Source organism: Microtus pennsylvanicus, chromosome 6, assembly GCF_037038515.1.
Source record: "Microtus pennsylvanicus isolate mMicPen1 chromosome 6, mMicPen1.hap1, whole genome shotgun sequence".
NCBI lineage: Eukaryota > Metazoa > Chordata > Mammalia > Rodentia > Cricetidae > Microtus > Microtus pennsylvanicus.
Genome location: NC_134584.1, coordinates 45,883,324 through 45,897,470, shown reverse-complemented (window position 1 = coordinate 45,897,470; position 14,147 = coordinate 45,883,324). Strand labels below are relative to the sequence as shown.

General features: G+C 40.0%; 1 protein-coding gene across 4 annotated transcripts in view; it reads right to left on the bottom strand.

Annotated features, from left to right (window-relative positions):
• Positions 1-14,147, bottom strand: part of Rgs7bp (regulator of G protein signaling 7 binding protein) — a 99,295-nt gene that overhangs the window by 28,408 nt on the left and 56,740 nt on the right. For 3 of the 4 annotated variants that reach the window (XM_075976128.1, XM_075976132.1, XM_075976130.1), the window contains exon 3: positions 5,190-5,320. The exons of the other annotated variant lie outside the window; for it this stretch is intronic. In XM_075976128.1, coding sequence (XP_075832243.1) covers positions 5,190-5,320 — 131 coding nt within the window. The remainder of the gene's footprint in view (positions 1-5,189; positions 5,321-14,147) is intronic. 4 annotated transcript variants of the gene reach the window in all.

Below are 14,147 nucleotides of genomic sequence, written 5' to 3'. Positions count from 1 at the left end.
ACATCGAGGTGGGCATTAAGACACTTGGTGGGGAGGCTGGAGAGACGGCTCAGCAGTTAAGAGCACTGGCTGCTCTTCCTGGAGGACTTGAGTTCAATTCCCAATACTCGCATGGGAGCACACAACTGCTTGTATTTCCAGTTCCAGGCTATCCAACACCCTCACACAGACATGTATGGAGGCAAAACACCAATGCACATAAAATAAAAACCCACAAGTTATTCTTTAGAATTTAAAAAAAAAGAGAGATTCTTAGTGGGTGTTCTCTGCCTAGGTCATTCACTAGCCTGAAGGTACAATGGAGGTACCATTGTTTGCATAAACAACAGAATGTCCTGGAAATGTCACCTGCCATCTTAACTAGCAGAATTTGAGGCACAAATGGTGCCTCTTTGCTGATACGTGGCACATGGAATAAATCATACGTAAATTGCAATGTATATGTATCAGTCGTGGGAAAGAACGGCTCTCGATCTTTTCCTGTGACTTCTCCCACCTCACCTGGTGTTTGTTAGCATCTCGACTCTGGTTTCTACTGCATGGCTCCTTCAGGTCTATCTGCACTTCTCCTTGCACGCCTGGTAGGGCAGATTAGCTCACATCTCTTCCATGTTTCCTATCTGTCTCCTGTTGTCTGGTTCTGCAGTTATGATTCTCACACGTATTGTCCTCTGTCAATCTACTTTTACAGCATCCACTCCAAGTTTCAGGAACACATCATATGTCTTATTACCCCCAATTCTTCTCTTCGAGCTTAACACTCACATGTTGCAGTCTGTGAACCAATTTTTTCCTCAACTCACTTCTGGTCACTGCAGTCAAATATTTCTCTTCTCAAACCCATGCCACCAAGGGAGACCACAGAAGACTTAATACATATAAATATATATTGCACTGGATGGAGGTTTTCTGAGTATAGACAAGCTAGTCTATAGCTACCAATGATATGCGAGAAAAAGCAAAACCTAGTGATACCAGCTGACATTTTCTGTGTTATTCTGATAGCAGGAATGTGACTTCAAACATAATATAAACAAAACAAGCGTCAAAAATAGCAATAGAGAGTCGACTCCTTGGGTTCAACATGAGGATTAATAGAAAGAAGGAAATAAAAAGGATGTATTATACAAACATAGAATGTGAAAATTCATAATAATTTTTTTAATAGAACCCTTCCATCTTTTATTAAATACTGGTACTGTTTTATTTTCCATTCTAGAAATTTTTAGGAAACTTCTCAAATACTTACTTTCATGCATATGTTTCTAGTGTTGTATTGTTCTCTGGTTTAATGACATTTGCCTTGGTGCCCACCACTAGTGACTTTTCTTCAACATAGGATTTAATCACACATATTTCTATTTTCTTCACTTCTAGAGTAACTGGGACTTTCTCATCAAAAAGAAATCACCTTTTAGGATTACTGTAACTCTACTAGTACCAAGACAATGCTAGCTCTCAGATGCGGGAACACAAGAGACTTCTGAGGAGAGTATGTCTCTATGTCTGCATCACGCGAGGAAGTAGGGACGTATTTCTAAACAGAGTGATTGCACACGGGCTGCTGATTACAGGTGGCCGGCAGGTATACTCAGCTGAAGCAATGTTTTAGTAGTTATTCTCTTAATATTTTCCCAGGAGTTGCTTCTTTAGAGGAAACTTTGATTTAGTAAGTGCTGGGCGGGAATGAACACTTGGCATCTTAATCATGGCATGGGTGCTGATGCTGATGTCCCGTGATTGAACAGTAAGAACCATTACCCACTTCAAATGTAAAGTGTTCACAGAGCAGACAGGCTACTGGGGTCATTATCGTGCGGCTCGTTCTGATGGAAGGCACCTACCACTCTGGAATTTAAGGTGGGTTCAACTCTAAATAATAATGACTTTAGAGCAATCAGAAATCCAATAGGAAATTTAATATTACATGAAAAAAAAACCAAAGACACTATCAGGTGTCCTCTTTTTAGGATTTATGCACAGGCAGTTAGGCATTAGAGCAGAAGATGTAGGTTTATTTATTTATTAATTTATTATTTACTTTCTGGGTCTAGTTTACTTAAAGTAATATGATGATTTCTAGCTCAATCTTTTTTTCTTCAAACAACATGATTTCATTCTTTATGACTGTTAAATACCCTATTGTCTATGAATGCCACATTTTCATTATCCATTTATCTTCTGGTGGGACCTAAGATGATACTATGTCTGGTTATTCTGATGGAATGATAGAATTTCATTGCAGTTTTAGCTTGCATTTTCTTGATGGCTAAAAATATCATATTTTCATATACTTAGTGGTTCCTTCTCTCTCTTTCTCTTTCTCTCTCTCCCTTCAAGGACTTGCTGTGTAACACTAGGATGGTCTTGAACTTGATGTAACCCTCCTGCTTCTGCCTCCCAAACACCTTTGCCACTATTTATTTTGTAGTTTTATTGTTTGAGAATTTATTATATGAATTATATGTATTCTCTTCCCAATCTTTCCTCCAGCCCTCCACCACCTTTGCCTCCCAGTCTCATGTGCTCTCTTTTTAAAGTCACTAAGTCCACTTGGTGTTGCTAGAATGTACATGACTGTAGCGCCATTATCCAGAGCATGGGTAGCCTCTCAGAGGCCACATCCCTCAATGAAACTGACCCTCTCTCTCCCAGCAGTCATCAACTGCCAATAACTCTTCAGCTAGAGCAGGGGTTCATGAGCCCTTCATTCATGCAGACATTTTGGCTGGTTTGATACTGTACAGGTCTTGTGCATACAGTCACAGCCGTTGTGAGTTGATTCTCTATTTTCACTCTATGGGTTATGGAAACCTAACTCAGGAGGGCAGGTTTGGCAGCAAGTACCACCACCTACTGAGAAATCTTGCTACCAGTCCCTATGTGTAAATTTTAAAATAAGCTTGTTTATATTCAGAGTTAACCTTGCTTTTGCTAAATTGATAGAAATTTCATTGGACCTAGGGACCAATTTAGGTGTTCTTTTATTTCTTCCATCTTATAATTTCAACCACAGATCCTGGTGAGATTTTAGACACATATAAATGGATAAATAAATAAATTTAGTGGTAATTGATGATAGTGCACCTTTAATTTGGGTGCCTGTCGGTTCACTGCTGCTATGTGGAGATACTCTTGCTTTTGGAGGCTCACTCTGTGCTCTTTGATCCTGCTAAGCACAGTCATTATTCCTAGAACTGTTTGTGTAGACCCCTTTGGACTTTCTACATACTATGTGTAAACTTTCAGAGAATATTCCTTTCCTTTCCTTTCTTAAAAGCAGGCTTGATGGCAGGTGTTAGAAATTTCACTGCTGTCTTGAATAAGTGGCTGATGCTTGTAATCTCAGCACTGTGGAGACCAAGGCAAGAGGATTGCCATGAGTTCAAAACTATTTTTTTACTTACTTACTTACTTAATTTTTAGTTCTCTGACTAGAACCTAAGGCAAGAGCTCTACCACTGAGCTACAACCCCAGCCTTGATTATTATTATTTTTTTTTTTAAAAAAAGAGAAACTCAGAAAGGGAGGCTAAAGAGCCTGTCAATGAAGACAGGAGGCCATGAAGAGCAAAGAACAGCTCCAGTGTGAGGGGATGTGCTTTTTATTTGTTCCTGAGAGCACATGCAAGGGAACAACCAGCATAAGGAATCCCTTTGAATTTAAAGAACTAACAGAAGAGTTAGTTTCTTTTCAAAAGTTAGTTGTGGGGCTGAGCACGTAGCTGAGTTGTTAGAGTGAGCATTTAGCATACATAAAGCCCTGAGTTCAAGCCCCAGCTCCACATAAAACAGAGGTAGATGTGTGACCCTCTAATCCTAATGCCTGCAGGGGTAGAGGCAGCAAAGAAGGGTTCCAATTGGCTCACAGAGTTGAGTGTTTAGGCAGCAGGGGGGGGGGGCACCACGTGAAAAGGATGAGGGCAGTGGTTCACAGCCTTCCTAATACTACAGTCCTTTGATGCAGTTCCTCATGGTGTTATCCTGTCTTTGGAACAGGGCAGCAAAACTCCTGCTTTTTGTTCAACTGTGTGCATACATACACATATATGCATACGTGAAAATTAATGTTTACTACTAAATTATCACATCATTTTGTTGTCACCAAATTGCAATACTCATTTGATTTCAAATCTTTAACTGTTTTGTTGTCTGAAGCCCCCACCCCCGGAGGCTTAGTGAATTTCCTTATGTTTGAACTTAAACCAGAGGCACAGAGTATACTCTATGTGTTCTCAGATCCCATTTTCCTAGCCTAAAGCACAGAAAGTTCACACTTAGGAGGTTTCCAAGGAGTACTTTGATGAACTAAAGAGAAAATATAAGCCAAATACTTTAGGAACGAAAGCTGAGCAGCCTTCCATTCTACCCTCTCCTATCGTGTTATGTATAGCGCTGAATGAATGGAGCTGAGCCCACTCCTTGCTTCGTGGACAGACCTTAATTGCTTAAGCCAATCAGTGGATTTCTAGCCTTCCATGACTCAGGAAAGAAGTTGTTTTAATTAGAATGAAGCCTGGATCTTTTGTTTTGTAATTGGGAGATGTTTCCCCTTCTCTATGAGTCAAGTGATGTACACAGATGGTGGACAGGGCCTTGATAGTCATTTTCCTACTGTGGGAGAAGGCGGGTTGAGAGGAAAACCTCCAAAGACACCTCAAAGACAGAGCCTCACTTAGAACGGGGATCTTAATTATCATCAAGCCATGCTGAAGCCACAGCCACCAGCTACCTCTATTGCTGACGTCACTACAATCCATGCACGGGTTAGGGCAGGGAGTGAGTTTGCCATTGCTCATGCCTAGTTGAATTCCCTTCTGTTTTGAAGTCAGTGGAACATAGTATGCAATTTACCTGTTTGCACCATTTCCTTTAGAGAAACAAGGCTCTCCGAGATCATTTACTACTCTCCTAAGACTGTTGTGTATCTTTGCAGCCTTTGTGGAGTTTAATGAAGTCACACTCGCAGGAGGTGAAACAATACCTTTAAGGACACTTCCTACCATGGTTTCAATCCTGATGCATTTAGATGGCAGTGACATGGGCTTTTTATTAATTCATGTGTCCTGCAGTTTTTGACCATTTCAATCCTTCTGCTTGGGTGCCTGGGCCTGCACATGGACACTAGGTGAAAGGCCAGCTTTGTTGTCTGTTTCTCTGTGTTTCTGGCATCCTATGGCATGTGTGTACCTTTTCGATGAAACTGAAGAGACCCCAGCAGACAAATGGATTTCAGCATCTCCGTTGTGTACATCTCTAGGCAACACTGCAGCTGGATGTAAAGCCGGCAGATTTCGGGATGGATCTCACCATCTTCCGGGCTGCAGCGGAATGAGAGAGCAAAGCTGTGGGCAGTCTCAGGATTCAGTCATCAGCCATTTGTCTCAGTTCTGAGAGGGGAAAAGGCTCAGTAACGATCCCTTAAAGCCTGAAGTCTGAAATACCGGGCTTCCTGCTTTCAAGCTAGTAACCACCCTGATGGCTCTTACATAAGTGTCCTTCTCTGAGTAACTGCTCTCACCCTCCCCGCCTTGGCAGCGGTTTCTGCTGGGAGCTTAGAATCATAAATGCTTGAAGTAATTGAGAATATCAGACATTTTCAATTTAGCCGTAGGAAGAAATTTCCAAAATACACTTAATGCATAATAATCTCCTAGCTACAAAGAGATCGAAAACCCCTGTTTCTAGACCAGACTAACGTGGTCTATTCAATTAATGTTTAGGAGGCATCTCTAATATCAGGGCCCCAGCCTAATGTGATTAGAAAGCCAATTTTCAAATTATTTTTATCAAAGTTTTTGTCTTAATCTAAGATACAGTCTTTTATTGTTGGCTATGCCTAATTTATGAAAACCCAAATGTTTTTAATGATGAAATAAATATTTTATGATAAAAGAAAAGCGTAATAAAGTTACAATAGCTATGCCGGGCAATCGAAAGCTGTGTGGGTGCTGAATTTATGTCTGAAATTATCACCTAAAGTCCTGGAGGTTTGCTTTTCAGAATTCATATGTAAATATGATAAATCACAGAGTGATCCCTTTGGTCTTCGAAGGAGAGGATTCATTTGTTGACAAGATAATACTACTTTATATGCAACCAGAATTGCATGCGTTGAATAATGTAAACTGAAGGAATAAGCTCGCAGCTCTATTTGAGGTTAAAGACAGTCTAAAGGTAAATTCTGTTAAATATCCTAATGAGTTATCTTTATTTCTGCCCTCACACATTTAAAGCGGAATGAAATCTGGTTAAATACTGTGAAACTTAGATTCCGTTTCTTTGTAAAGTGGACTTGTGGCCAATTTCAGGAGGGCATTTAATCAATTTAAAAAAATGTTCACTTTTTTTAAAGCTCTGGAATCATAGTTTAAAAACAAACAACAATTAAAAAAAACCCCTACGTGCCAAGAACTTGACAGTGAAAGTTATTTTTCATTTTCAATACTTATGTTGTCACCGAACAAGAGTTTATCTAACCATACGACTTACATAACTCAGAAAAAACCGCAAAATCCTCAGCCTCCATACTGTGACGCCTGCACAGTTATCCTGGCCTTTTGGGGTCAAATAGAACAAAGCGCATCCCAGAACTGCTGTGCAATTTGACTTTATCTGGAAGTTAAAGCACTACCTTCCCTCCATTTCATTTGCCTCATATTAAGCCAGCCTTAGACCAGTGTCTAAAGCAAGAGAAATCTCCGTGCAAACTTCAGCCATCCTTTGCCAGGAGTGTCCCCACCCCACATGACTCCACCACATCTAAACACACACACACACACACACACACACACACACACACACACACACACACACAATTTTATATCACCTTTAGTCCTTAGAAAGTTCTTTGACCGTGTCCTATTTCTTAATGGTGCTGCTAGATTCTGAAGGAATACTGCAATTAACACTTCCCTCAAATTGAAGAAAAGAGGGATCCTGATGAATTATCGGTTAATACTTAGTTTTGCATAGAAAAATCTGAAGGCAGTGTCATATTCTAGTTGCAAGACAGAAGGAAAATATGGCAAATGGATCTTTTCCGGGCTGGTTAACTGTCTCGGTCACAGCTCGTGTCAATCACAGCTCCCTGTTTTCATCTATTGATGACCCTGGAGCCTCAAATGCAGACTGAAGAAAGTCAGGAAAAGAAACAAACCTTACAGTAAATCTGTGCATGTTCTACACATTCATGAGTGAGACAACTGGTCAACCCAGTGTCATTCCAAGCTGTAGGGTCTTCTTACATTTAAAGGAGCAAAATACATGCCTATGGGGCTTAGGGCCCAAAGCACTACTACATTCCATATCTTTTGAACCAGGATATTTTATTGCTTTGCATCTAGGGAGACATTATGTTCTGGGGAAAGGCAAGTCAGAGCAGAGACTGGGATATTTGGTTAAAATTGTTTCCAAGGGGTCACCTGTCAGTGTCTCAAATTTCTGAAGGCTTTCTAGGAATTGGCATCAATGTGCCCCTCACAGATATTATGGGAAGGAGATGAGAAAGCCTGGCAGGTTAATCAATACTAAAGCTGTTCTATGAATTTCCTGCTTAAAAAGTATACAAATTCTCACATATTATCCTCTCATAACCACAAACTGCAGCCTAGAGAAAGAAGGGAACGTCCTCAAGAGCAGAGGAAAAGCTAAGTCGTGGCTTGTGTTTGTGTTTTGCAATGCCCAGAGCAGAGTGCATTAGCCTCGGCAACGAGAACCTTATTCTTTCCATTTTAGAGCCCTTAAGCACACTTCTCTTCCTGAAAGCACACAAAAGGACACATTGTCCAGCGGCTAGAATGTGACTAGTCTTACGAACAGTGAGTTAAATACGGCTGCAACAACTAAACAGGGTCTTTCATAGCTCAGGCTGGCCTCAGACTCTCTGTAGCTACAGTTGACTTTGACAGCTTTACCCTTCTGCTTCTGCCTCCCTGGTGCAGGGGTGACAGGCATCCATCTCATGAGAAGCATAAAACGTATTTAGGTTATTTTTCATAACAAGTTATGAATTATGCAGAATGGCGGGAAGTCAAAAATATAAATATCCTAAACAAAACAAATAGAAACTCAAGCAAAAGCACTCTCACATCCTTGAAAATTTTTAGGATAAATTGCAAGACCCAAGGAAACCCTGACATTAAACTAAAAATGAGACCTGTGGCCTCTCCATGACCTGCAAGCGATTTACCTTGGTGATTAACTTTCCAAATATCACTTTGCTTACTCCAAATGATTCACTTCCTATCAAAGTGTAGGTCAGGAGAGGCACCCTGATGATGCTTGCTTAGTCCATCCAAAGAAACCTTATGAACTAGTGTGTATGTTGTGATTTTTTTTCCTTTACTGTGTTTAAGAATCAAACTGATGATTTTGATTAATCACCTGAAAGCCTCAATGCTACAGAAAAAAAAAGTCCCTAAGATTCAGTTCCAACAAAATACCAAGAATTCAACTGTTGGAGCTCAGGTTAAGCCCGGAAGCAGTTAAAATAACACTAAATTATAAACCTGCTTTCATTCTCTCCCAGGTTCACGGAAGAAAGCTTGAGTGTTCCAGTTACAGGAAGACTTAAAAGCAGACACCACTCAAGGCAGCTTTTGAAAATGGAAACTCTCAACCGTTCATGATACTTGCCTTATAAATGAAATTGAAATGATAAAGGTCTGCTGGAATGACGAAAATAATAAGAATCAAAACCATTCTGATAGCCCCAACGTTGGCGAGCACCAGCGAGGCAGCAGAAACTCTGGTATATTGTCAGTTGGAGTTAAAATGACTCAAGTGCTTTGGAGAAAACTCTCTGGAAATTTCTTATAAAATTAAGTATACATTTATCCTCTGACATGGCAATTACATTCTTAAGTATTTGCCTAAGAATGGATGAAAACATTCACAGATAGATCCTTACAAGAGTGCTTGTAGGGTTTGTTTGGAAGAACCCCAAAACTGGAAACAGTCTAGTTTCCTACCAAGAGGAAATGGTTAAAGAAATCAGTATATTCCTGAAAGATATCATTACACCTGGCAGTTAAAAATAGCTAACTCCTTGTGCTCAAAACAACATGAACGTATCTTAGAAACATTATCTTAACAGAAAATCCTTGCATGAAAAAGCAAAATAAGTCTCCCTTCACTTGAAAGTGTGGCAAATGAAAAATATAAGAAATGGTTAAATATCTTAAAATGGTAGATGATGGTCTAAGAAGGGAGGGCAGTCTAAATCAGGCTGAGACTTCACACCACAGTTTGAGTGAAACAATGTCTACATTGGACAAAACCTAATAAATGGCACACTTAATATTTGTGTATTTACTATGTGTACCTTTTAATTTCACATTGAGCTGGGTATCTGAAATGCGTGCCACCTTATTTAGGAGTAAAGTTGACTGATGCCTGCAATTTCAGAAAAGTTGTATGAATTGCTGACTGGGAAGAAGGATGTGCAGGCAGATAGATGTGCAATAAAGCAAATATATACAAAATAAAATATATATAAATAAAATATATATAGTTAATTGTGGCCTTTAGCTGGTGGGTGGGCATTTACTCTGCTGAGGACTTTCCTGTCCACAAATAGTCACATGATATAAATGGAGCCAAACAACTGGGAAGCTGCACAGCCACAAAGGTCAAACTCAGGAGTTACACTGGGCATTTGAGTGAGGATACATCTTGGCCATGAATTGATCTGGCTCTTTTCACTGAAGTTACCAGACATTGGCGGTCTCTGTAATTGTTAACAACTTTTGAAAAACAAAGTGTTTGTGGTTTGGGTGGTGTATGTAATGCCATGATTTGTATGTAGGATTGAAGGCACAAAAGCAAAGACTGGAGAAAGAGTTTGGAGTCCGAAAGCGTAGATTGACACATACTGTTGCCAGGTAAAACTGTGATCTTAGGAAAATCACCCTAAGTTCTTTGAGACTGTTGCCGCCACTGTGAAACAGAGGAACAACCACAGGAAGCAATTCAAGGTCACTGCGAGGATCCAATGGGGCTACGCGTGGGAAAACAAGTAAAGAATGTGAAATGCTGTCAGAAGTTGGCTGCTATCCATCTTACATCAAGGTTATTCTTGTTTAACTGTATTTCTTAGTCCCTTACATAATAGTCTTTATTTACACGCAGTTGCCATAATGGGCTATGGTTAAATAAATACTCCATTAGACGGAGGAGAGATGACGAGATGAGACGGTAACAACCCAATGACAACTACTCAGCGTGTCACAGATTCTAGCAAGGACAAATAAAGAAACATTTGGGGATGCAGAACTTCCACCGTAGCGAATATATCCAACTCTGTCCTTTGGGAATTGATTCTGGCTCTGGATATTAAGGCAACTAGCAAGGAAAGTCTCAGGAAACTGAGTGAGACAAGAGAAGGGGCTGTGATTCTTTGTTTTATTCTCCAAACAGTGGAAAGAGGAAATAAATGAGTAAGTAAATAGAATGCTCTTCTGAATATCCCCAAGGATCCCTGCTGGTTCATCACAGACAGATTTCTCTTCAAGGATATAGCTTATTTTTATACCAACTCAAACCCAGGCTCCACATAGCTTAGTAAAGGCGATTTCCTAAGATGCTCCCCTATGTCTACATTGTGAAAAGGTAGCCAGTCGAATTGTAAGGCGCTAACAGATTTGCATGATCCAGTAATTACTTAAGGTTTCAAGTTCCTGAAGGTAATTACAGAGTCTGTCTAAGTTCACAAACACAGAATAGATGCCAGATACCTACCTATCCAATGACTGAACGTTTTATATACAACAGAGGCCTCCACAAAAGAGAGAAACGGGAGACTGACCAGACAAAAGAAAAATTTTCCAATGTCAGATCATCTCCCTTTTGCTCACCAGCCTCCTCCTGAGAGTTCTTATGACCGTGTAGGTTAGGAGGAAACCTGTGTTTTCCTCATAGAGTCTTTGCAAGTTTGGTGCCCTCAGGAGCCTTTGGAAAAGCAATTGTAGCGTTTTTCTCTCACCGCACAGCATGTTATTACATGATAACATATGGCCGGCTCGGTGACTTCCTCCACTGTGAACCGAACCTGGACCAACCTCTGCCCTGGAGCAGTCCGAGTCAGTCAGAAATGAGACTTGACTTTCAAAGGCAAAAGCGACCTCAATGTGCAGTTGAGCTCTTTTGGGAGAAGCTTTGAACTTCTTTATTTAAAACACTGGGGCTCATAGGGGCAGCACCCTGTGCAGCTTCAGCCCAGGCTCCATCTTCCTGTTGCTTTTGCTCCCTTTTTGCCAGAATCTTGGCCATTTCTTTGTGATGCTTCAGAGAACTCACAAGTAAATAATCAGCAGTGTTACCATAGGCTTTATTCTCCTTTTCTCCATTTAAAAAGCGAAAACCGCATTTAAAATAGGTAGCCATAACTTTCCTGACATGACAATGCTTACGGTGAAATTAAATCGCAATATTGAATTGTGCCCTATCTTTAACTTACCTTCTATGTTATTCTCATGGGAAGAATGGGAGAGTTGGGAATTGATGGTGACCGTAGAGAGTGGTTGCTAATCACTAATGCTGTGACTCTTTAATACAGTTCCTCATGTGCTGGTGACCCCCAACCATCAAATTATGTCACTGTAACTCTATAACTGTAATTTTGCTACTGTTATGAATTGTGATGTAAATATCTGATTTGTGACCCCTGTGTGGGTCATGACCACTGCTGTAGTGATTCTGCTGGGCCTTCTGGGAATTTCTCAAGGGCTGAGAAGTTGCAAGAATTCATGGATGGCAAATCCCAGCTTCTGGTTCTTGTTACAGGAGTGTCTCTCCTGAAGCTCTGGCTTAGAGTCTAGGACACTCTGATGTTCACAAGACGACATTCTTCAGGGCTCAAAATAAAATGTGTTTCTTATTCTGTGTTGGCCTATTTCCTTACCGTACACCCTTTTTGGCTTGAGAGTTTCTTGGCCTCTCTATTTTTCCTCTGACTTTCTTAGCATTTTCCCCTTTATGGTCTCTGGCTAGGAATTATATGGAGCCTGAAAATAGCTCTGTAGATCCTGGTCTTACTAGGTCTTGCGATTCTTACAACCATCAGAGGCTTGTGGCTGAGGCTATTTGACTTTGTGTTCCTAAGACCTGCTGGGATGAGCATAGTACCAAAGATTACATGATGAGGACATGGCACTTTCTCACTGAATATAGCCAGAATTGATTTATTTTTAAACATATACAAACACATATTAAAGATACATATATAAATGTGTATATATTATTATATACTAACTATAAGATATATAATTATATGACTCCATAAATATATGCGCACATACATAGATAGGCATATATTGTATATATATTTTTTAATTTATATGTACATATTTGCACAGATGCACATATTTTATATTTAGATCATATGATTTCTTACAGTTAGGGTAGTTTTATTTTTAAAGCTATAATAAACTTATGCACTTACATGTTGCTTTAAAAGCTACATTTTTAAGTTAAAGAAATATTATATATTTCTACATTGTAATACACAAAATATTTTTGGATCTGAAATCAAGTATTTCCAAGTTTGAGGTTCACTGTTCCCTCCTGATTTCTATTGTCTTCAAGCAGACACCCACCATCTTTAAAGGTTGGCCACCATCCTATGTATCGCCCCGGAAAGAATCTCACTTATGAAATGGCAACATATCCTAAGTCTGGGCCAGCCTGTGCAGCATGCAGTTAATTCCTATCTTAATCCATCAGGCTGTCTGGGCTCAGTGCATTAAACTGTTGAGGTTTATCTAAACAGTATGTAGGCCTCGATTCTTAGCTATGTCGTATGTCATTAAGTCAGCCAGTGCTTACTGAAGCTATGGAGCTCATCAATATTGTCCAAAACAATGAACAATTTTCATATGAATTCTGAGAACTGGGCTGTCCAAGCTTGATCTAGTTTGTTGATGCTAAAGAGAACTTTAGATAATAGCACAAAACGGCAATCAACACTTTCGTAACCAATTGTGATCTGTAAGCTACACAGTCATGGAGGAGCTAACAATCAAATCTGTTTCGGTTGCCTGTTCTCGTAGCCTTGTTACTGTGAGAGATTTCTCCTAGAGTGCTGGTCTAACAGAGCGCAGAGCAGTAAGGAGCAGTAAGGGTCCCAAACACATATCGCATACGGACTGAAATAACATGTTCTAGACTCACTAAGGGATTAATCCAGAAAAGCTCATCTGAAAGGGTTTAGGATGAGGGAATGGAATCTGCTCTCCTCATTTAATGACAGCCACAGATACTCATGGCTTGTACTCTGTACTCGGGGTCTAGTTTTAATTTCTGTAAGAAATGCATAGGGGAACAAGGTTTTTTTTTTTTTTTAATTTTCAGCTTCCCTTTCCAGCTTCAGACTCTATCTAGCACTAAGAAGCCTTTACTATACTCAGTAGGATTTGGGGGTGATGAGTTAGGGAGATGGCTCAGTGGGTATAGGTGCTCACTGCCAAAGCTGAGAACCTGGGTTCCATCCCAGTGACCCAATGTAGTGGAAGGAGATAATAGACTCCCACAAATTGTCCTCTCATCTCTGTACACACTCCCCTAACCCACTATTACACACACACACACACACACACACCGTAGATGCAATAAAATATTTGTTTTGACCTGCAATTAAAATTTATGCATTTTGCATAACTGTCAAAAGATGACATTTTATGTCAATATGGGCGTGAGCATTTCTGAATAGATATGAGGGCTATTTTGTATAACAGTGAAAATTCCTTATGCAGATACAAGAGGCTCATATCTGTATACAAGGAAGATTATTCCACCTGAGCTTCTTCACTGGATTATAAAGGTCAGGAAGCTTGCTTTGTGTGTTTATAATCCAGAGCATTACCTAGACTGTTTGCCAAACAACAGATCTCCAAGAAACATTCTGCAGGCAGCTTGCAAAGGTGGTGACTTGGTGCAGTGAGGAGACACATGTTGGGCTCACAGTGCTGGTGATGTCATAGCCAACTCAGTTTCACCACTACAGATTGGTTTATTATTGTGTATCCTTCTTCATCTTCTTAAAAAAGAATTGGAATTTTTATGTAGCTCAGTGATAAAGAGTTGTCTAGCATTCACAAGGCTCAGGGTTAGATCTGCTGTAACACACACACACACACACACACACACACA